This window comes from Necator americanus, chromosome IV (genome assembly GCF_031761385.1).
Source record: "Necator americanus strain Aroian chromosome IV, whole genome shotgun sequence".
Classification (NCBI taxonomy): domain Eukaryota; kingdom Metazoa; phylum Nematoda; class Chromadorea; order Rhabditida; family Ancylostomatidae; genus Necator; species Necator americanus.
Window position 1 is genome coordinate 8,566,945 of NC_087374.1, and position 23,455 is coordinate 8,590,399.

Below are 23,455 nucleotides of genomic sequence, written 5' to 3' on the forward strand. Positions count from 1 at the left end.
TTGCTCTCTAATCAACGCCGCGCGCGACGTTCGCGCCGCGACGAAGCGGTGGATAGTGCGAATTTTGAAGGGGGAGTGAAGAACGAATTGCCGAGGTTAATTCTGATGTACGGATATAGTAAACTAAGCGCATATTATTGGGAGTAAAGGAGGGGAATAAGTAAAAAATTTTTTCAAAAAGATGCTCCAGGGAAAAGAATAACACGCATTTATTTTCAAACATCTCATAATTTAACACACTTCATGCCCTAAGTTTTCTATATAAACTAGCAGTGCATAAGTATGTGTTTGTCACGATGTCATTCAACGAATTCGTGTTCAACTTTCAACTGCGGCAGTTATAATAACAGCAACTTTATGCGCTTATTACTTCGTATACATTCTTTAAACTCCTTTCTACATTTTATCTTTTCAAAATTTTACATTGATATAATGTTTATGTAGAACAAGTATTGAAATATGCCAATATTTGACATATTTCAATACTTGCTTGTACGTCTTATACAGTTTTATATAATAGAACTTTGTATAGCTCTTCAAACTTCTTTCGTTTTATCGCTCCATTTCTATCTATTCTCTGCATAAAATCAATATGACAGGTTAGCTGTATTAATGGCGAACAGAGACCTTTGTATCTTCGAGGTATACCTTTAGGTACAGTGTATGTCTGCGAGGCATTATTCGCGCCCCGTTAATCGCTGGATGCCAGTTTTACCTAGCTAAATAAACAAAAAGAAATCATTAGAGAAAAAAAAGTAAAAAAAAATAGCAAAACACCGATCAGTTTGAAACATATCTCGCATTCCCAGAAATGGATGAGTGTTTTCCACCTAACAAGTCAAGACAGGATAATTTCATTTTCACTCGCATTTCTAAATGGCATATCACTTATACGAACCTATTTCATTCTTCCTCTCTTTTATATTAATTTACAAGCACACTTTATGTAGACCTTCAAACAACATCTAATACCAGGTACTTTCCTTTCCGTTCGACTTTAAAAGACATCATAGGAGCTGTAAGCGCGGCGGAAAAAAATCGTCGCAAGATTGGCAGACGCGGCGAAATGGGTGAGGAGGGTGGCGTGGGCGGGGCGTCTTGAAGACGTAGCACAAGAGGAGCAACCAGGCTACTGTAGCGATCATGACGGTATCAGGAGACGCGCGGTGCAATTAACGACGCTCATTAGCCTCCTGGATACGCGGCGGCACATCATACGGGTACCTCTTGACCGTTCCCCCTCACTCACCCAGTGACCGATTTCATAGTTTTTCATCATTATTGTGATAGGTCGCATAAAAGTCTAGTTCCTATCTGCTCGTGGTGGTCCTTGTTGTAGTGAATTCAATCAGGGATTCGAGTATACGAACTGCATAATTCGCAATGTTATATTGCGAAAGCTTCCTATACATTGGAATATATAAATTGGCGCAAGATTCCAATATATTGCGAAAAGGTGCTGTCGTCCAGCACTTCGCCAAAGGTCAACTGCCAGAAAGGAGCAAGGAATCTTTGGCAACAATTATCCGTTTGTTCACGCCGTACTTGTCGTGTGAACTCCAACGTTCAGCTATGTCCAAACTTCTGGAATATCTCAGTGTGTGCCGTTTGCTGCACTAAAGGAACACACGCAAGAGACGAGCCCATCATCAGTATCGGAGATTACACCGTCTACTATGCAATGCTGATGAAAAGAAGGTAGAAAGCTGGGCGATAGCTGCGAGGAACGACTACAAGAAGCTGGTGGAAGAATTTGGCTCAATTCCATAAGTACCCACGCACTTATGGCGATCGCTTAGAACAATAATAGGGACGCCTTCTATGATGAACTCGAAGCGTTGATATATAAAATACCTATCTAGCAGGTGATCATTGTCGGAATCGACGCGAACGCGAAGATGGGACTTCGGGAACAACCCGCGGTGCTCAGGTGGCAGGGTTCAACCCTTTTAACGCCTGATGAGCAGCGCAAGTGGAGGACTTTCAAACGTTAGCTCAACTACGTTCTCTTAAAAGCATTATTCTGTCGGATATCCGAAAATATAGAGCCGTGGACATGGGATTGGACGTGGCAAAAGAAATGCTCCCGGTTCTAGGGCTGAAGAAGCTTGCTTTTACATCTGCGGAAACATGGTTCTCGCAATTCTGTGTTTGCGTCGTCAGCTTAAACAAGATCCTTAAAACGAATGGAGATCAAGAGTGAAGGAGTTTGAAAAGGCATGAAAGGAAAGGAACCCGAAGAACTCGAGCACATTCATAGATCGACATATGCGGTTAACGAGGAACCACCGACCGAGTCGGGGGTTCTGTTCTGTGTTCAAAAGATGGAAGATGAAAAATCTACTGAAGTTTCTTTGGAATAAGCACAGAAAGGCTGAAATATCTTCCTCCGTCTGACATTCATGAGATGACAAAAATCATCCGTTCAATTTTGATAGATGAAAGGATACCTGACGCATAGGGACACCCTATCATAATTTTCCTCCACAAGAAGTTATCTGTCACGTATCACAGCAATTATCGAGGAATCTCTTTCGAGTCTATGTCAACCTTCCCAACCCGATCTCCTCTATACAGGAAGATTGGGTTGGGAAGGTTGGGCAGAGCAGCGTTCGAGAACGACACAGTTCGGCGAAGATGCGGACATTAGCGTCAGGGGATAATATTAGCCCTCCTGTTAAGTCAAGTAAGCAGTCATTGCGGTAAAGAGCTCTCAGGGATGTTATACAATCTTATCATTCATTCGTCCGTAAATGGACCAGATAAGTAATATTTATTCTAAAAGTTATATAAGAAAGCGATAAGAAGGTTAATGCGAATAAATGTAGAGCGAAGGGAATTCAATTTCCTCTTTCCTCGTTAATGTTGTACGATGTGTGCGAATGTTTTTTGGACTCAGAAACGTCAGATTTACCTTTCTTTATGTTGGAGTTTGCATCAGCTGTCTCTTTTACGCTCAGTGCTGATCGGACAAAATGAAGAGTGCTCGAAAGAGTTCATCCTGGATTTCGTCTATTGTTCCCATGTGAAGTTATTTTCCAAAAAATATTCGATTAATAAGTTGTGTGGCTCCACTCTTATCACCGTGAGCTCTGTAAAGGAGAAAGTATCGCATTGACTTGCGGTTCGCCTTTGAGTCTTATTTTTTCCCCGCGAGCACTTGCCGAGGTTTGGCTACTAAAAAAATTATGTAAACCTTTAAGCAAACATCCTTCAATTCACTATCGTTATCGACGGTAAACGGCAATTCCTTATCACCACGAAATTTGGTAGGTAGATCTTTCATCACTATGTACGGTCTTCAGGCGGTTAAAGCCGAAAAAATGTTGCGAACATATTTTTATTGCTGCTTGATACACCTTTGTACCCTTAATCTGGATGGTTACTCTGTGTAAATTACTAACTACGATTTCCATCCCTGGTATTCACGTTATTTTAAATATAGCCGATCATTTGCAAATATTGTTTGAAAAATTTGTTGATATAAAGTGGGAAAAACATTCGTGTTGTATGATTTCATGCAGAAGTAAACATCGCCGCCTACTGCTTCTGCTCTTCGTATTTCATTTCCAATCTCTACAATTAACCAATCGATGCAATTTGGGCAACATTGGTTTGCATATACTAAATTCTGTGTTTTTTCAATTTCCGTTCTCTCTCTTTGGTGCTCCTTGGATCACTTTCGTAGTATCTAGGTTCTTTAATTTTGTGATTCGACGACTACCTGCTAGAAATCACTCTTATATCATGCTTTTGCTTTCTGCAGAGTCCCAGAATTTTCAACATTTACTAAAAACTTCGCAGTAGAGTTTCGTTGCCGCTGGTTGAGAGGCCCTTTCTCTTTTATAAAGCCAGGAGAATGTTGGTGCTGTTAATGAAAAGACAAGATGTGAAATATTCTTTTCTACGCTTTCATGATGTTATATATTTTAACACAGTGTTTTTCATGCTGATTATTCGTTTCTATTTGATGTCACACTCAGACGTTACGATCGTCAACCTTGCACCTGAAAGTTCTCTTGGGAATCCAACGGGACTAACAACGTCTGTCCAACCACGGTTACGTCCAAAGCCTTCCTTAAGTACTTGTCCTGTTCCGTTTGTACTTCAAGATCCTAAGGTTTGAAATTTCTTTTTGTTTAATGTCGCAGTAGTTCTTTTGAATAAACTGTCATTCGATGTGGTTTAGCATCTTCCTTCATATGCAGGAACTAATGAAGAGGGCGTGTTGTGTGGTGATTTGAAAAGTGGTTAGTTTTGCTCAAGTTCTCGAAATGTGGCTAATGCTTATCAAAATTTATATTGATCTGATCTTGTTTCTTCTATTTCAAGGCGACGCCCCAAGTAAGAAAACGAGCATCGCGGAAAGTACTGCGATTCCTTCTGATTTAGGTTTTACTGACCTCGGTATGCTGATTTCTCCTTTTCTAATGTCTACTTTTCTAATCCTTGTACTGTTCTACGGTACTTGAACTCACTAACAGTTCCACACACTTCTGCTAAAATCTTCATTTTTTAAGAGGTGACCATACCTTCTCCGGAAGTACAGAATAAGCTGGCTGCATCAAAACCAGTGTCCAATCCAAATCCATTTGAACAATTTCAAAACGGTATGACTTTTGTGTTGTTTGATACGGCTGACAGTTGGTCACTGGTAAATGCTCACCTGGTAGGAGGAATATTGGATTAAATTTAAATTATAGCATTCCTTCTTCTTTTAAATGCTATTCGCGCTGTTTTCTTTGTAATGTAACAATACCAAACAATCTAACAAATGAACGATGTGTGTAAACTAGGTGTCCATTATTTCCTCGGTGTCTTTTACAAATCTAAGGAATCATTTGTAGACTGTCTATACAAGGTTAAATTTTGGGGATGGTCGGAAGTTATACAGCTTATATTTGTTCTCTAATGGTTTTTTTTTTCAACTAACCCAACTGTAAAAGTGACGTAAGAGAAGAGGATTTCATTTCCAACTGTTGTTTCGGCGAGCTCAAACTCCTCGAACTAAAAACTTAGCACAGGTCGTTTCGTTGCTCTGGGCACCACATGATCTTCATTTTGTCTTTTCGAATTGTCAGCCGTTAGCAAAGAGTCTTCGAGCTTTTGGTCGAACTAAACATAGAGAAATTTCTGGTTTGCTCTTGTTTTTTTTTAATAGAAAAGGAACCGAAGAACTGGATTGAGAACATTTATAAAAATAGTGATTAGTCCTGCGTATTTTGATTTTTAAAGCTCACACATCTTCGAAAGTTACAAGAAAATATCGGGTTAAGGAAGAATTCTTGGCCTTTTTTCGAACTAAAAATGTACATAGAAGAAGAAAGTAAGAAGTACATCATCAGAATGTTATGTACCATTCGGTGGTGGATCATTCTGACCTTTTAATTTTAATATTTCTTGTTCCTCAAGCTATCAAAAAAAAAGTGTCAAGTGGATAAGTTGAAGCATTTTTGGTACCATTTGTTTTTTGAATTTATGTTTGAAATTTGAGTCAGTAAGGCCTCTCGAGCTAGTGCCCACTAGTGGTGCGCTGGAGAAGAAGAAACGTTTGAAAATACTACTCAACGTTTGAAGTGGCACATTACGAAAGGGAGTTTTGACCTCAAGGACCGAGCACAAAGCTTTCGACCAGGTTGTTGTGGGTTGAGGAAACATTCGTTTCTTTGCAGTTTCTTCTAGAAGAAAGAAACTGCGGCGAGCTAATCTATAGTATACTCTCTGCTGTTGTTCCTCTTGACGCCGCCAACATTTTTTTTTACCTATTACTCACGACGTTTTTGATACTTCATATTGTTTTCGCTATGTTTTCTTTTTTTACTGCTTTTTTTTTAATTTTTTAAAAGCTTATTCTGATTCGCTCAACGCCTATGATCAGCTCCGGCGCTTTCAGCATTTTGATTTTATGCAAAGGGCATAGGTTCTGCTGCTGCTCCGTTTTACTCACTTAGCACTCCATTCTGTGATCTGGAAACAAAACAATCAATGACATTTAAAAAATCAAAATGTTAATGTCATGTGAAGCGAGAAATTCTCTTCTTACTTATGATAGATACATAGTAACATTCTGCCAGTGTTTTTGTACCTCCATATGTGTTTTTAAATCGAAAAAACGAGAATTATTCTCCACCAGTATCAAAAACGGGGGTAGTGAAGTCGGTTAGTGTTCCGCTGTTGCCGCACGGTCTATGGTTTGAAAAATTGATGATTGACAGTGCAGATTTCAAACTTGAAATACCTCTTGAAATATGTTTCGACCAAACCTAGTCTTTATCTGTTCTTCTGTCTTGGCGGGTGTATTTGGTAAGAGGTTCCGCTGTGTTTGTCTGATCGAAGGTTCGAAACTGACCTAGTGCCAACCATGCCTTTCATCCTTCCGGGGTCGATAAATTGGTACCAGACTTTTTTGGGAAGATGAAAACACTGACTTGATCTTCGGCTAGCCCCAACTCATTGTATAGGCCATCACACGTTCCAAAACCTCCACGATTACGAATTGCAGTCCATGGCGCGTCCCAAGTAGACTGACATGCCAGACATTTTAATATTAAAAACAGATTTCTCTCTCTATTCTATTGGTGCTAACTTGTCAAGCCGATGTCATTTTAGAGAAACAACGGTGATACTTCACTCGCGTTCATAATCCGAGCTTCTATCAATTTAGTGAACTGGACTTGTGCTTCTCTCGAAGAGTCGACGTCGTCGACAGCGTCGCTACCTGCGCCTGGAAAGAGTGCGCCATTGACTGTACAGTCTCATCGACGAAATACTAGCGACACCTCGCACATAATACGCAGCGCTTTCAAGTAAGTTCTTTCTTGTGATTTCGTGCTTATTAGCGCTAGTTGAACATGATTAGTCCCTGCATATTATTTCACAGTCGTTCTTTCACTTTTCATGTTCACACTTTTTTTATTTTCATTCTTTGCAGACCATATAGTCAGTGGAAAAGTGTAGGGCCGCTGTCCTGCAATCAAACTTCACTCTCTAGCCTAGGTCTGGATAACATTGCTTCAGATAGATCAGAGGTTGAAGTGTTGTTCATTTTTGATAGTTCCACTAGTTTTGTAGCATATAAAAGTCTGGTTTAAAGGATTCATGGAACCCTTTTCTCGCGGCTCCTTTCGGAAGCAGACAAACAATGGATGACAGTCACTTTGGGAAGTGTTTTGATGAATTACCACGGAAGGCAGAAAATGAGAAAGGTTTGTTGCGATTATTAGTCTTTAGAAATCTGTAAGGTACACAGAAATGATAGTTTTTGGACCTCGATATCCATCTTAAAATGAGTGGTCCAAGTGCAACTCAAAGAAGGGATTGTGACACACGAGTCGAGACAACCTGCATTTTATTTTATTTGGAGATGAGATTTAGTTAAAATAATTAAATTTACCTAAGCAAGTAAATTAAAGAAAAGTAGCAGGTGCTAATATGTTGTATAAAAGACAGATTTTGTTGGTACAATTTGTGGCAGCTGTTTATCTTCAGTACAATACCAACTTCGTTTCCTTTTCTATTGTCTATCTGCACGCTGTGATATCTGTATAATAAATACTGGTGTGTAATTCAGGATCAGAACTAATGAGTTCTTCTTGCGACATCGATCAGTGTTCCATTGATTCGATGGACCCATTTGGTGCTGCACCATTTGACGACTCGTTTTGTTGCCAAATCAATTCTGGTATTATCAATTTCTTGTTGAGAACATTGGTGGGCATAAATCATTGCTGTTTGGCGTCGTTATGAAGGACATGTTCAGAAAAAGAACCAGAACTTAAGTGCCGTGAACGAGCTGATGCTGATTCTGTCGGGTCAACATCAGATTTACATCTGCGTGCGACGGTTAGTTGCGTAAAAACGAAACAATGGTGAAGTCACTATGCTGAAAAAAGCAACATTATCTGCCACACTCGTTTCCTCATAGTCTCGGGTTTTCTTTTCACTCCACACTCTTTAGGAAGAGGATAGCGAACAAGATGAACAACGAATGGTCGCAAGGAGACGATTCAGCTATGAGAATATTGACGGAGTTGGTGATGATGCAAGCAGTGACAGTCGCGGCAGGACGGACCACGACAGTACTGATGAAATCAGCAAGGTTATTCAGTATCTGAAGAATAAATGTGCTGTAGAAATCTTATAATTTCTTTCTTGCATCTAGTATTTTGTTCATTTATGTTCGTGCATATTTTATGTTTGCATTTTCAGAACATTTTCAGCATTTTCAGAACGAGCATTTTCAGAACGAGGAGTCTTCTTATGACGAATTTAACGTTGACTGTGAGTCATCACAACACACCGATGTAGCCGGCGTCGGAAGTGATGACGATGGTGTCGGTAGTCGGCCTCTTCTTGAAGATGATGCCCTTGATGATGACGAGGAGGTGAGTACTATTTTGTTCCGCCAAAGTTTGGCCATGAATGAACCCTTATTTTCCTGGATCATTCACAAGATGTTATTAGCTCATATAGGCAGCATCTGTGATAGATTTAACCAACACTTTCCTACTTTTCGCACATATGTGGTTCCCTTTGCCTTCTTACCATATGCTCGTTCTTTTTTTGGAATTTTCAAATACGTCCTTATCCCAGACAAACATTAAAGTTTGCTATAGGACGAGCACTTCTGGAATTGTAACGTCAGTCACGTTAGGTAATCCTTTCCTATATATAATCATCACGTCTGCTTCAATCCGATTTTGATACTTCTGAAACATTACAAATAAAATAGGGTGCGCAACCATTGCTTTTCAAAACATCTAGTTCCCCATTGAATTCTGCATAATATTGTTTTCCATGATAAAGATATTTCCAAAGATAGCATTCCAAAGAACGTTCAGACGTCATCTATGAACAGCTATCAAAGAAGATGGAAATAAGACACGAGAAATGTTTTCAAATCCCGCTAACACAACTAATTTTAGGAGGCATTCAATGGAATTCCACCATCCGAAGACCAACAACGGCTTCAGGATGCCGTTAATTCGCTTTTCGTCGATGCAAACGTTGAGAATCCTACATGCAAACGTAATACAAATCCATTTCTTGTGTGTGCATCTGACGACACTCCCAAAATTTCTCCAGTATTGGTAAGTTTTTTAAAATGTATTTTTATTCGTTCGTGCTTACATAAAAAATTAAATTCCAAACTTCTTTTAGCCACCAGCTATTGGGGCAACAATGTGGACGGAAAAAGATAGTGGAATCATTGATTGCTATGATGTCGCACAGAGAACATTTTTCTGTCAAAGGTATCGGTTCCAAACGTGTATACTCATTAAATACAACGCTTCTGCATATTATAAATATTTGTTTATTTGTTTTATTTCGATGTCTGTTTATTTCTCTGTTAACACAACTCACTTCTAATCCTTTCTCGTCTTCCAACTTATTTTTTCCTCATTTTGTTGCCAAAAAATGACGGAATATTGTTAAGGACTATGCTTTAAGGTCTAGTGTGTTGAGTAAAGAAATAATGCTTGTACTCCATGAATTATTCAGTTAGAGTTTATCCGCGTTTCTGAGTACTCTGTTTAGGTCAGCGCCACAACAGCAGAATCCTGTTAGCTACATTTATGCTCCTGCCACGCTGCCTCGGCAGGCAACACCTTTGACAGCCGCACCTCGCCCTTCTCCGAGACCAGGAGGGAATATGGAGGCTCCCTTGGTGCTTGGTGGTACCCTGACAATGACCTCGGTGAATCCTATTATTTCTGCAATATCGGCAGCACCTCAACCGGTCCTTGCTCAGAAACCTGCTCCAGTTCGTGTAAATGTGGGTGGTTCATTTGTTTGGAAGGACTTTTCAATAACACATGGCATTTCATTATTCATATCATACTTCAGATCATGCAACAGGTGCAAACCAATGAACCACGAATGCCGCCTGTAGTTGAGAAGGATGCGCCATCTATTCCAGCAAAGCAATCCTTCCCCACTTTTGCAGATACAACTGATGTACGTTCTTTATTTGAGGAATTTTCAGTATCAGTTGTATCTATTCTAGGAACCGAAAGCTAATATCGCTGGTCCAGTAAAGAATGTTGGGCCTAGCTTCATAGAAGGTCCTAAAACTCCCAAACCGAAGAAAAGTAAGGAGAAGGACAAGAAACGGTTAGCTATGTTTACCAGTTAGCGCTTTCAGTAAATTACGACTCCCTTCAAGGTGGTACAATTTGGTGTGAACACTAAAGGGCTTCGAATTGTTCAGGATTCGTAAGTAAATGTCCGTTTTTCAACAAAAAAAAAGTCCATTCAGTATATTTTTCTTTACAGCTGAATGATTTGGACCGATTTTGAAGTTGTTATTTACCTTATTATTAGTTAGTTATTATCTTGTGTGACATTCTCCTGGTTATTAAAATACGATGAATATGACAGAAACACTCTCGAAATCAATCGAAAATATGCAGTCAATATGCAGCCTGAGCTCTTTTCATCTTGGCCTGCCGTTGCATTTGTTTTAAGTTATAGTTTTTATTTTTTGCTGGAAGAGGCCAATGAACACATGGCAGAAAACACTTCCACAATAAGAATTGCACGATACTTTCTGGAGCACTAGCACACAATGGACGTAACGGCAAAAACCTTGAGTTACTTTCATTTTGGGACTGGGATGCGGAGAAGATATTAAATTTGGGATACATAACAACATGTGAATTGCATAAAATTTGGAGTAAACTTGTAGAACACTGTAGTTTGACCGAATCTTACTTATACTGGTAATTCTGGTATTTTTCCACATCTCGTATATATTCATGAATAAGAATTGAACGTATTGCTACTTCGCGAGGATTGTGGACTGTAGAAATTGATCATAGGTCAGTGGAGTTAGTGGAATTTTTTGCTAAAATTTGTGAAAGTGAGGACCAAACTCTACTACACGCAACTGAACCTGCGTGTAGTAGAGTTCGGTGTCCATTCGAATATTGAGGAGCTATGGTGTTTGTCAAGATTACTTTTCCCTTAACCCTACTATTAAGTAGTGTTGCGCTACGGAGTATTGACCCTTTTAACCCTTTTTAGCAATAGGTCTGCACATGCATACGGCTAAATATACTAACAACGGTAGATTATAATTGAACAAAAAGCTGATTGTCAGTCAGAAAACGCTTTCATTTGCCATCGTGCATAACGTAATTTTCTTGATTCTTTCTTGATTCTTTAGCGCGCGCTCTCTATGCCCTAAGATCATGCCGTTCGCTCAACCCTGTGAAGAAGTGAGAGCAAAACGCCTTTCGTTGTGCTAGCTGCTTTTTTCTCTATATAATGTTATAGATTCTACACAAATGTAGATTTTAAAACACTTGCTATAAGTAATAAGTTTGATTTGAAATCTCGTTTTTGAGAAGATAGAACTTAAAATGTCTTTTTTTTTTGAAAGTCCGCGTCCGAAAAAAAGACTATTATTATAGTCGGGTCAATACGACATGAAACACGAGTGTAGTTGCGGTGCATTTGCGTACGCGCTCCAAACGGCGCGGCTGAGGCAGCAATTGAAACCGAGTTGGGACCATCGCAAACTGCAGCGATTGGTGGTGCCAGCAAGGATTTCACCACGCTCCTAGCCACTACGCTCCACCGAAGCGCCTCGAAAGAAGCCGCGTACGCAATTGCGTACGTGTTTCATGTCGTTTTGACCCTACTATATGATAGAATACCCCATTCTCTTCTTGATATGTATGCATTTGCCAGAAGGTTAACATGCAGTGAAGAAGAAGATTATATTAGTTCTCCTTTTTCTTTTTGTTTTAAAATAGCTAATTATTTATGGAAACTATATTTGAAACAGAGCTTTTTCCGAGGTTTTATTAAATTAACGAGTGCTATACTGCGATTTACATCATGTTTTTCAGCGTTGATATACCGTTCAGTGGAAGTGAAGTAGAAACGGATGGAAGTGAAGCTGAAATGTGTACAAGGTAAATTTCCTACAAAAAGAAAGAAATTTCACAATCTTTGTGGATTTTGTAACATTGAACTGGATTTCGAAAACAAATCTATTGACATTACCAATTCAATGCTTTGCAGTACATCAAGTGATAAAACAACTTCGAAGAAGAAAAGAAAATCTTTTGGACTACTTGGATCAAATCCTTCTGTAGCTCCATTGGATTTGAAAATGTCGAGTGGTGCAAGTTCTGCTTTATTGAAGAAGTCATCAGGTGAGCCATTGATTTGTCTTGTTCATATCAATGGAAATCTTTTCACTTCCTATTATCTTAATATTACTCGATATTATTTTCTTGTCAGTTACCTCGTCACTGTCTATAGTGCATTTAGAATAATTGTTCACATACAGATCTTTCTGAATGTGAAAAAAATGATATTTCGTTCAGTCAAAAAAGCGTCTTCATCCGCGGTTTCATCGTCTCGGAAGGGCAGCAGTGGAGCATTAAATGCGAGTTTTATCAACAGCTCATTTCTTGCTGAAGATCTTGACTCTCCTCCTAAACAGCACACAATTCGCATGTGAGAAAGTGAAGAGAACCAACTCGGATATATTTTTTAAAGGTTCAAGTTCATCATGCCTGAAAGGTAACATGCTTCTCTTGCTAAGGCCCTCTTCTTTGGTATTCATGTATTCTATTAATTGTTATTAACCATTTTTATAATCGCCTATGTTTTTTGTTTCTAACATACTATACCACGCGGAAATTGTGTGCTAACGAAGACTCGCTTTGATGAGAAACTTCGCCTAATTGTGGTTTTGTAATACGGTTCTTTTAGCGGTGGTCTATTAGTCAGTTACAGTTTTTTGCATCTTTCAAGAAATCACATCCTGTCTTCAGTTTGCTGTGCTGATAACTGCTGCTTTCTTATTCATCTTGGTCTCATCAGGACTTGTATCCCACGTAGCATCATTTTTCCTACTCAAATACTGTTTTGTCCAGATCAGGCAGCGCTCTAATATTCTTTTTCTGCTTCATATCTTAACGAACCACTATTCTGTTGTGGTACTTGTAATAATGTAATAATTCTGCTAAGATGTGCAATTGAAATAGGAAACATTCAAGCATAATGTTTTGGATAAGGGTAGTGAGATTTCTCATATTTATTTGTTACATGTATGTGTATCTTCATATGTGATCTGTGAATGCATCAGTTGATCATAATAATCATCATAGACCGTAGTCTCGTACTGCTTACACATTTTATGATGCTTTGCTTCTTTTTTGATATTCAATCAGTACCCTTAAGCTTCGTCTCTGACCATATACCGCGTACTTGTCTTCGTTATTCGAAGGAACGCATTTCAAATTTATAATGAATCAATCAATGTTCTGACATCATATCGTATCAGACACCGATGCGAAGTGTCGAAAGATCTGCGATTGCTATTGCGTCCGAATTACCACCGGTGTTGGAATTTTTTGTGCCTAGTCTATATACAATCCCAACGTATTTCATTTCACTTATGCCTGCTTCCTCGTGTTCAAAGGACACATTTCGTTGCCCGTTTACTTGTGTTTAGCTGTGAATACACTGGCAATTGTGATCATTTTCTGCGTATTTATATCATCTGATCTGCTAATTTGTATCTGTAGACGCTTTAACGAAACTATTTTAACTGGTCCATGTAGTTATGTTGCACCCTACATAAATGTTCACACATTATCGTCGGATACATTGTTTTGTTCTTCACCTCTGTAAAATTTGCATGCATTATTAGGAAGAATTCGAAGGGTCATCGTCTTGTGTTGTGACCTAATATGCTCGAGTTCTACAACTCCACCTTGGTAGAACGCTTCTTTGGGATCTGAAAAATTCATCTTCAAAAGTTCACTCAAGGAAATATCTGAGAAGTAGCATGCTTGAGTATCCTTTACGCTTCTCAAGAATGACTTACCTGTATATCCAGTCCTATACACTCCAATAAAAACTTACAAGCTCTGAAAGTGGTCTCGCTTCGAATAATCCGCGTGACTTTAATGTGAGACTTATCATAAGTGGTATTGGGCCACACGGACAGAATTTCCTGGCTGCTTAACATAGTCTTGCTCAAATATATCTCTGTCCACCTCAGTGGTTCTAGCAGCTTTGTCAAACAACGCGGTACAACGTTCGAGCGTGAATGTGTGATAGATTCCTTTGACGTTACGTCGCTATATTCGGACGTTTTAAACGACGTCGTGATGCTGGTTAGTCACGAACTGCTCAGCAGCACCAGGTTTCATTAAATATGTACTGAATCAGCATTAGGCAGACCATGACGATAAATGAGTGCGTGAATTGCCCTATTTTAAGATGGTCGAAACAATACTGCCGACAATAGAGGCCAAGCTATGGGACGATATATGGCACCCATTCTCGCGATTGTTTTCATGTTTGAATCGAAAAGCCTATTACCACTTTTTCAGGGAAGGTTGTTAGTCAGGGAGGTCTGCGTACTCCAAGTGAGTGATGGGACTTACTGGAAATGAAAATTTCGAACCTACATTCGTGTTCAGAGGTCGGCCGAAAATGGACATGCACAATGTTCCACAAGCAATCCGAACGCTACTGGTTGGAAGGACTTTCCTTCACTATCAACGGCCGACGATGCAGATTTATTACCCCGAGTACGTGATCAAAGTGAGAAAATAACAATTTTTTAGAGTCCAATCACCTTTCAAAAATATTTTAGTGAGCCGTTGACATCGGCCTGTGGAAATGTTATAGCGAATGCTCTGCTAAAGCATGATCGAGCCATGCTCGAAAACCTGCGGGGACCCTCTTTACACGCCTTCCTCCTATGCTATCGCTACATTGATGATTGTTGCGTCATCTGCTCGACACAGGCTGAATTGGACACGTGTTTCAATCTTCTGAACGGGCAGTGTCCGTGCATTAAGTTCACGAGGAACAATCGGCTGGCTTTTTGAATGTGCACATTTGCTTACTGAATGGAATGTGGAGGACTAAGAGAAAATCTAGTAGCAAAATATCCCAATCCTCTCTCTTCCATCACAACCCAGCAGAATGAAAAACTAGTTATAGGTAACATGCACAGGACTGCGGCAGGAGTGGTATCGAGTAGCCTGGAAAAAATATGGTTTGTAATTCTAACTCGTAAATTGGCATTAGTCAATGGGTACGCAACCGGAGAATATGTTGCTCGACAAGCACGATATCCCTCTCGAAGATCAAACGTAGTGGACGGCAAGATACCGTTCTGTCCACCTTATCTATCTGATGATATGGATCTACGAAAAGCGGGTCTAGCGAATAATGTGCAGGTCTTGTTATGACGATTACATAGGGGAAATGGGACTACCGCTATGTATTCAGATGAAGGAGCATCTAAATCTGCTCGCAAAATCTAAACTTTCCATCACACTCGGAGCACATAATATAATACGTCATCAAAACTCCAAAATAGGGGTAGAAGTTACTATACTATCCTTCGAGTCCGAGTTCATAGCACGTGGAACACTAGAGCCGTTTTGGATCTGTATAAAGAACAAGCCATTTTCAAAGCGTTTCAAAAAAATTGACGATTGAGATTTCTAGTCGCAATAATTCACGAACATAAGCGTGATCACGCTCAGTTGTTTCTGGTAAACCAGAAGACGACATACGTTTGAAACAGCCTTTGTCGAACTGGTGTTCCCAACGATGCGACTTATTACATACCACCACGAGCTGCCGGTCATCGATCCAGTGTTTGGAACATTATATTCTTTAAGGAATGGGATGGTCCAAAGATTTGTATAAGTACTTGTACATAGGTATTCTTCCTTTACTGTAGTTTTTTTTTTGTCTTCTTCACATTTTTTGCTCTTTGTTGCCAAGAAACAAATTTGAAATAAATGATCACTCATGAGTTTGAAGTTGATGTCGAAGCAAATAGAACTTCTATTGTTACTTACATGCTTTGTCGTGAACTTTCAAAGTGGCACATCTACTTCCAAAACCGGTGCAAAATCACGTACCCAAACTAAATAATTTAGGGACTTGAAATACGTGTATTCAGAAAAGTCACGGCAAAACGATGCTTCATGCAAATCTTCTTTGTTGTGATAGAGAAATATATTTTATGCTCATCACCAAAATGAAAATTCAGGTGAAGAATCTTTGGAATTGTATCTTTCTGCTGGACACTTTTTTGAGTTCCTCTGCTAAAAGCTACGATTTTTTTTTGTCGTTTGACTGCTGCCAAGACCGAGAATAAAACGTTACTGCACTGGCAGATGGATAGAGTAGATGGTTTTTGTTTGTTTCATTTCGTGTCTCCATTGGAATCCACAACAGGAAAGGATTTAAATAATATTATGTAAGGAAAGTATCTCCTAAGAACTTGTCGATGCATCTAATACTTGGATTTTGAAGTTTTTCTGGAATTCGCAAAGGCAAACGCTGAACAGTTGGCAGAAAGCTGTGATATACAGTAAAAGCAGAATATCACACTGTACTCAAAGAAAAAGCACTTACTGTGCTTCAGTTTTCTAAAGAGACACTTACTTATGTAAAGTACACAAAGAAGGAGACACCAAAATGATAATTCTAAAGATCTCCTAACACTATAATTCAGATTTATCCAGCTATTGTAAAGATGGTGACACGATGGGTTATATAGAGATCATAAAAGTTAAAGGTAACGTATCATGAAAATATCGATTTGTGAATTTTTCTAGACTTTGGAGTGTCGATTACGAGTATGAGCGTGATCGCGTTCGATTTCATCTGAAAAATAGCGTTCTTCGTCCTGAAGTCCTGAATAGCGTGGGAAAACTGGCCTATGTTCCTACGATGTATTTTGGAACTCATAGGAGGAGCGAGCGGTCAAAAATTAGTGAGGTCTCTTCAGCAGCCTAATTACTTGAAACCAATGAACAGGGTGATGAGGGAACCGGAGCGTGTAAAAGCGTGGTGGGTTCTAACATACGTCGAAGGAACTAAGGCCGTTTCCCATGCAATTTCTCAGGACAATTAGGGAAAATTGAGCGTGGCTACGCTCACAATCGTAATGTACATCCTGAACTTTATGTTTCACATACGAGAGATCCAAACATAGAAGATTTTATGGTACTCTGCCTTCAATTAAGGGTATCACTCCACGAATCTGAGGTGGTACGTATTTCAGGTGGAGTACTCGTACAAGGGATAGTAGATTATGGAGAGCGAGGTGATTCCGTCCATTTCTTCCTAATTGCCGTAAAAAACAGCCCGGAAGTTACGACTTCGGGCGTTCTGGTGCACTATTTTCTACGAGGAGTTAGAATGGAGCGCGCCAGCCTTGCGCACGCGCCGCATCTTCTGGGCCGTTTTTTAGGCAATTAGGAAGAAGTGGACGGAATCACCCCCTCTTCGTAGTCTACAATCCCGTATACGAATACTCCACCTGAAATCTGTACCACCTCAGATTCATGGGGTGATGCCTTTAAAACAAATATTTCTGGAGTCAAGAAATAGCAGCGAGCAGGAAAAAAAAGGGAATTGCAATCGAGTTGCATACGACGAGAAATTCACTACGATATCATTCGACTTCTCATCTAACAGTATGGTAACCTCTAGCTACTGAACCGAAGACCGAAGACCTTATCTCAACGAAAGCATCGTGTTCAGATCTTCCACACACTGGACGTATTTTCTACAGCGAATTGCACAATTCTAGTGGCTCTGTGTTCTCAGAACTGTAGATGGAGGAACTACCCTTATATGAACTTGATAATCTCAAAAACGTGCTCAACAATTTTTTTTTCGTCGCAGCTTTCTCTCTCTTTCTGGAAGGAAGGCATTGAGGAAGGCAGTTCATAATCAAACAAAACTTTACAATGCCGGTTAAAAAATTAAATTTCATTACTTTATTATTTAGATCAATTTTAATATAGTTTATTTCTTATTGTTATCTTCAAAATCTTCAAAAGTTTTCGAGAAAAAAATAAGTTGATGAATGCAGTTGGATCAGCTCAGATAAAGAGTGAGGCGGATGTGAATATAGTGGATCTGGCAGAGAAGAAAGGAGGTAATGATAGAATTTGGCGGCTCAGCGCCTTCCGTCCGGCAGCTTTTTCGAATCTTGAGCATATTGATCTACCAGAAAAAAAGATAAAATACCCTCAAGACTCGAGGTCGCGAACCGTAATCGCAAAAAAAAATTCCGGCGATAGAACATTGCGCTTTGCAATAGTCAGCGTTTGAATGTTGTATCTTTGATTTTTTTTGTTCAAGGCCAGAATCATATAATGAATACAAAAGCGAGGAGCCAAATGATTGCTGACGTAACGAAGCGACTGTCTTTGATGTGGGGTACTGTAGACGGCAGCGGCGACGGCCGAAGTCGATGTTGGTGGGTGATTGGCGGGTTGAAGAGTTCAAGTGTTTAGTCAGGTGCAACCCAACCCAAACAATCGCACCTCAGTGGCATGGGGGGAATCGAGAAAAGAGAATCAGAACGATGTTTGAGTAGAATAAACGAAAAAGAAAACGTTGCATTATAAAATACAGGAGTTTTTTTTTTTCTTAAAAGAAAAAATGCATACGATCAACGAATTAGGCATAGGAGCCCGTTAAAAAGAGGCACAAAATTCTTCAAACGTTCTCACAGAAAATTAGCCGTTCATATGATACTTTCCCACATTTTTATGATGCAGGAATAAAAATAAATGTTGAAATGCTGCAGTCTGTTTAGGAGACTTCCGATAACGGGAGTGAAATACCGTTTGAATGCTGAATGAATGAATGAATGAATGAATGAGCGTTGTCAAGTTACTTAATCCTCCCGAGGTCATTTATTCGTTTTATATAGTTAGTAAAACCTCTTTATTGAGTAAAAATATAGGTTGACTTGGCAAAAAACGTGGTTTCCTCTAGGAATGCAGGTTTTTTTTGACATTAATTCCATTAAAAAAAAGAGAAGAAAACAGAAATTTTGCATTTTTTGCATTTTTATTATTACTTATTTTTGTTATTCTTCATTATTTTGGTAAATGCAGGTGTTTTCTGTGAGAAAATAAAAATAAAAGTAAATAATAATAAAATAATCATGATATATAATAGTAATATAAATAAGAAAAATATTTGTGAAGATAAAAATGCAAAAATGATACATCAATAAAATAATACAGTAATAAAAAAATAATAAAACAATAAAATAGCAAAGTAACCGATAAATAAATTTGGTATTAGAAATAGAATTCATGCAAATCATCCGTCATCCGGGTACAATTGCATCAGTCACCACAGTCCCATTATCAGTCACCACGGTCCCATTATGCAGAGCATAGTGGCACGGTGCAGCGCTCAATAGACACTTCGCCGATGTACTGCTTTACATTCGACTAATATTAGCAGAGATTAGGAAACTATCAATAAAATCCTACTTATGGTTTGGATTTTTTAGAGCCCGACTTTTTTTACTTCGAGCTTTTAAAACATAATCTTAAAAGCTCAGCCTTTTTTAGAGCTTAATTTAGTCTTAAGCTTCAAGTAATGTTTGACAGCTACTACTTCTCGATGTGCTTAGCACAGCTATCGAATGGAATATGAAAGATCATTTTAGACTGGACAACTCGATATGTTTTGAAATAGTTCTTACTGAAAATTACGGTAAGTTCTGGTGACATATGTAGTTGAACGAAATAAGAATGTGTCTCAAAATGTCTTTCATTTTCTTGGACTCTGAAAAAGGTGACGATGCCGAAACGTAAGCCAGAATAAAGATCAATATTAATCTTTGTCCTGATTAATAGTGCACCATTTCTAGAGTGTCAGGATTCAAGCCATGCTGAACTTGGGAAATAAGAATAGTCATGATGAATGTACAGATTGTTGCGAGAAGCACAATTATTTCTTTCAACAAAATTATTTCTTTCGACAAAATTTCTCAGTGATGCTTCAGAAAATAGTCATATCCCTCAGAAGTCCATATCAATGTTACCACAAAGGAATTTAGTAATAGAGAAGGAAAACTACGCCATTTCCGATGGGTTTGGGGTTATTTACAGTTCCGGATAGTAGCAGTATCATTCTTTTACTGACAAATGGACCTATAACTTATATTTAGCAAGACGAGATCACACCCTTACCTTCAACTCTGCAAAACCGATCGTACTATTGTTTCTGTTCCTGTTCCTGTATTTGTGCCCAGACCCGCTATATGAGAGATTTTTTTTCAAATATTACTCTTTATGGTGTTGATTTTGCGCTTGGACGAGCATATATAGCCTTTTTAAAATCTGGAGCGTTCAGCGCTCTAGAAGATCCGCAGATCCGCAGGAACTTACTCAAACTGTGGCCCTCCGAATCGAAAAGCAGTTGAAAAAAAGAGACAAAGAGTTTTTAGAAACAATGGAGACACCACCAAACTACAAAATTTTCTCGAAGGGCAAAACAGTTGGAAGTCCAGTGTCCAAAAGACAAATTTTTCACAATGAACATTTTAAACTTACACTCATACTGTAGTAAACTGCTGCAGCTCCCCGAAATCCAGAATATGGAAGCAAGATAGAGGAAAACATAACGGAACTCAATAGTATTCGTTCCAAGACTAAAAAAAGGTTACAAAACTCAAATGAAGCTGCTGTCTGCAAACATTTGCTTTGCTTGACACTTTCACCTTCCATCTGACTAATTGCAAGATTACTCAGGTCATTAAAGCCTATCACTCTGTAACCCATCATTCCTGTAATCTCTAATTTTTCAGTAAAAATTTCAGATTGATCAATGCAATGAAAAGTTGGATAAAAAATCAGAATAGCATTGAATATGGATCGAAAACGAAATGGTAGTGACAGGGCATATTGATCGGCTCATTGCGGTCAAGCTGAACTGTCACCTCAATTCCGTTAATGAATTAAGTTGGTAACGATGACTCTGAAATAACTCTGGTCATGCGGAAATGTTCTACACGTGACCCACAGTTTATAGAACGAGTCTTTGCTGGGAACGTTCGTTTATCGTGGAATAAAATATCGTGGAACAAAAATTCGCTCACTTCAGTGTGGAAGTTCATCGAGAAGAGCATGTGGGTAGGAAGCAGCAAATTTGCGAAGTTGGGGTACTGTGACGACGAGCGTAGCGCAAGCACATATCTTATGAATATGCAGAAGCTACGTGCCCACGGTGTGCCTATTCGTGAATACGAAGCAGCTCTTCAATAGGAACCTCATCGAGGCCATTTGCCTTAACGCTTTAACATCGTAAGTGCATTTATTGAAAGTTTTACACGTGATGATTTTTATATTGAGCATTAAAAGAAGCCGCATCAAAAACGCATTGATGACCGCGTTGAGAAATCAGCTACATTATCACAGTTGCATATTTCAGTATAGACGTTTTTGGTGTGTTTATGTGGCGAAGAAGAGCACCAGGATCTAAAGCTAAGAGAGGGGCATTCTTAACCTCAAGTTTGAGCTTCTGAAAATAAATAAATAAATAATAATCTGAAACAAGAACAATTCCACTTTTTTTTAGAGATGTATTTTATATTACGTTATATCTTACAAGAACAAAACAGTGAATGAATGAAACAAATAACGCAAACAGAGCATATAAACTTTCGGTGTACTGAAAACAAAACTGAAAATAAAAAGATCTGAAAATATTTTGTACTGAAAACATTCCAATTATTGTAACAAGCACTTGCAAATATCAGTTTTGATGATTATACTACTATTTTCTTCCACTCAAAAAAAATTTAAAAAAGAAATCTGCGCAGATCGCATAACTCCTTTAGGGGTCTTATGAATAGATGTGATTTGCACGGATACCTACCTACCTCTTGGCAGACCTCTCCGTCCGCGATCCCTCCCTTACGAGTACGTACTTCAACAGGTTTTTGTGTGAAATCGCTTCAAAATGACCTGAACATGATGCTGTTGCGTAAACGGCAGCGCTGGAATCGTCGAGGAGGATCCAGCGATGGGCGGTGGATTCTCGCTAGTTCCTTCATCTCTTCGGCGAGAGCAGAGCTGACGATGGTCCCGCAATCGCATATTAGTCACCGGCTCCTTTTCGAGCGCTTCGAGCGCACCCTCCTGGTTAAGTGACTGATGATCTTTTTCGGGCTCTGCAGGTTCCGCAGGTATGAGGGACCCATCGAATCGGCACTGTTCCCTAAAGGCGGCTGAGCATTGGTGGTTGGCTACAGCAGAGTCTCATCCCAGGACTATAAATGTTACCCTCTGGATCCTCTCTGAAAATGTCGAGAACGACGAAGTCTTCCGCAGTGTCGGGACGTGGGCGTTCCAATCGGGGTTTGTTTTCAGAGATCGCGTTGCCTCTTGCGAAGCGAGCACAACAGCGATGAACAGTCCTAATGGTAGTTGTCCCCTTCCTCCATGGTGTAGTGGACTCCTGTGGTGGCCATTCGCAGAGGATGATGGCTTGAAGCTGCTCTTGTAAAATTAACATGGTGCTTAAAGTTAAAGCAAGGTACCCAGCTATGTGTACCTTTTGCGAAGACGCTTCGAGAAAGTTCCACATCTGCCAGGTGATACATCATGAATCGACCAAGACTTGAAGTTTCTGGAGCTTTCAAAAATACATTCTCGTAGAAAACGTACGAGTCAGTTTTGGAGGAGTAAAGATAAGGATTCTTTCTCCTAAATTGATCAGCACAGGGATGGTAGGTCTCCTGTTGTTTTTATCCCCTGTCTTATAGCTGAAGAGGTGCAACTAACAGCATCCCTCTAATGACTGTGATCCAAGGAAGGTAAGGTTTAGAATCTCTCCAACGTATACATTCTTCTTCGACAGATTCTTATTTTTAAAAATATATAAACACGCGCTTTCCACAAACCTCTTAGTTTTTGGAGCTAAGTTTCCTCCTTCAACTTGAAAACGTGACCATCAGGAGATGTTGTTTCAGGATTTCGTTTTTTTTCTTATCCTTAGGATAAAAATATCGCTGATTCCTTTCTAATACATCCGTTTCGGATTGCCATGTCTTTTTTCATGAGATTCTCTAGTTGTATAAAGTGATATGTGCTGGATTGAGTTAATGTCCTGTTCAGAAGCACAAAAATCCAATTGATAGCTTATTGGGTGAAAACGTAACTATGAGGAAACAAAAAGAATGTCGCCGTTTTTTTAGCGTTAAATTTTTCTTCTATTTTGCATATTGTGTTCTAATCTCCGATTATACAAAAACGTTCCTTCATAGGATGATTTTGTTCATGTATAGCAAACCTCGTAATTTGTTTTGTCGCCACTTATCAGTTGAGACACTCAGTTTGATTAAAATATGTTAATACAGATATTGCTTATCCATCCGCCTCACGACGCGTAATCCGCATGAAATCTGGAGGCGAATCACGTGTTATTTTGTACTGCCCCCTTACATCCAGCGGTACTCCTCAACTTCACCATTCAATGTGAGATTTTGCCAGGCCATTTGTTCTTTTTTTTGAAATTTTTAGATCATTCTCTAAAATTAAGGTGCTTTAACCGGTTCATGTTTAGGTTTGGGTTTTGTGCATCCGTCTTCATCTTCTTTTTACATAATGAACCATAGAGTCGCAGGTAAAGCTTA

The 23,455-nt window shown here is 39.2% G+C and overlaps 5 protein-coding genes across 7 annotated transcripts in view; 3 read left to right on the forward strand and 2 right to left on the reverse strand.

Annotated features, from left to right (window-relative positions):
- Nucleotides 1–12,475, forward strand: part of RB195_000679 (uncharacterized protein) — a gene marked incomplete at both ends in the record, with an annotated part of 30,712 nt that extends 18,237 nt beyond the window's left edge. For both annotated transcript variants that reach the window (XM_064197149.1, XM_064197148.1), the window contains 19 exons: nucleotides 3,984–4,120; nucleotides 4,190–4,250; nucleotides 4,333–4,407; nucleotides 4,521–4,610; nucleotides 6,665–6,806; nucleotides 6,932–7,028; nucleotides 7,094–7,205; nucleotides 7,571–7,681; nucleotides 7,760–7,842; nucleotides 7,958–8,098; nucleotides 8,244–8,384; nucleotides 8,925–9,089; nucleotides 9,160–9,251; nucleotides 9,538–9,775; nucleotides 9,847–9,957; nucleotides 10,007–10,113; nucleotides 11,856–11,921; nucleotides 12,031–12,164; nucleotides 12,339–12,475. In XM_064197149.1, coding sequence (XP_064053029.1) covers nucleotides 3,984–4,120; nucleotides 4,190–4,250; nucleotides 4,333–4,407; nucleotides 4,521–4,610; nucleotides 6,665–6,806; nucleotides 6,932–7,028; nucleotides 7,094–7,205; nucleotides 7,571–7,681; nucleotides 7,760–7,842; nucleotides 7,958–8,098; nucleotides 8,244–8,384; nucleotides 8,925–9,089; nucleotides 9,160–9,251; nucleotides 9,538–9,775; nucleotides 9,847–9,957; nucleotides 10,007–10,113; nucleotides 11,856–11,921; nucleotides 12,031–12,164; nucleotides 12,339–12,475 — 2,240 coding nt within the window. The remainder of the gene's footprint in view (nucleotides 1–3,983; nucleotides 4,121–4,189; nucleotides 4,251–4,332; nucleotides 4,408–4,520; nucleotides 4,611–6,664; nucleotides 6,807–6,931; nucleotides 7,029–7,093; nucleotides 7,206–7,570; nucleotides 7,682–7,759; nucleotides 7,843–7,957; nucleotides 8,099–8,243; nucleotides 8,385–8,924; nucleotides 9,090–9,159; nucleotides 9,252–9,537; nucleotides 9,776–9,846; nucleotides 9,958–10,006; nucleotides 10,114–11,855; nucleotides 11,922–12,030; nucleotides 12,165–12,338) is intronic.
- A 1,810-nt stretch (nucleotides 12,476–14,285) lies between these two features.
- RB195_000680 (uncharacterized protein) lies at nucleotides 14,286–21,083 on the forward strand (the record flags this gene model as incomplete). Of its 2 annotated transcripts, XM_064197150.1 has the most annotated exons (5): nucleotides 14,325–14,396; nucleotides 14,451–14,574; nucleotides 17,882–17,947; nucleotides 18,154–18,267; nucleotides 20,923–21,083. In XM_064197150.1, 5 exons carry the CDS (start codon nucleotides 14,325–14,327, stop codon nucleotides 21,081–21,083), a joined length of 537 nt encoding a protein of 178 aa, XP_064053032.1. The 2 variants fall into 2 exon arrangements, with proteins under 2 accessions (XP_064053031.1, XP_064053032.1); XM_064197151.1 differs by lacking the exons at nucleotides 17,882–17,947; nucleotides 18,154–18,267; nucleotides 20,923–21,083 and adding an exon at nucleotides 14,980–15,230 and having other exon boundaries at nucleotides 14,286–14,396.
- On the forward strand, nucleotides 18,192–19,470 carry RB195_000681 (uncharacterized protein; the record flags this gene model as incomplete). The annotated part of the gene is made up of 2 exons (XM_064197152.1): nucleotides 18,192–18,267; nucleotides 19,412–19,470. 2 exons carry the CDS (start codon nucleotides 18,192–18,194, stop codon nucleotides 19,468–19,470), a joined length of 135 nt encoding a protein of 44 aa, XP_064053033.1.
- RB195_000682 (uncharacterized protein) lies at nucleotides 21,052–23,317 on the reverse strand (the record flags this gene model as incomplete). The annotated part of the gene is made up of 2 exons (XM_064197153.1): nucleotides 21,052–21,112; nucleotides 23,277–23,317. 2 exons carry the CDS (start codon nucleotides 23,315–23,317, stop codon nucleotides 21,052–21,054), a joined length of 102 nt encoding a protein of 33 aa, XP_064053034.1.
- Nucleotides 22,039–22,407, reverse strand: RB195_000683 (uncharacterized protein; the record flags this gene model as incomplete). The annotated part of the gene is made up of 1 exon (XM_064197154.1): nucleotides 22,039–22,407. The coding sequence occupies one exon, from the start codon at nucleotides 22,405–22,407 to the stop codon at nucleotides 22,039–22,041; it is 369 nt and encodes a 122-aa protein (XP_064053035.1).
- Nucleotides 23,318–23,455: the final 138 nt, after the last annotated feature.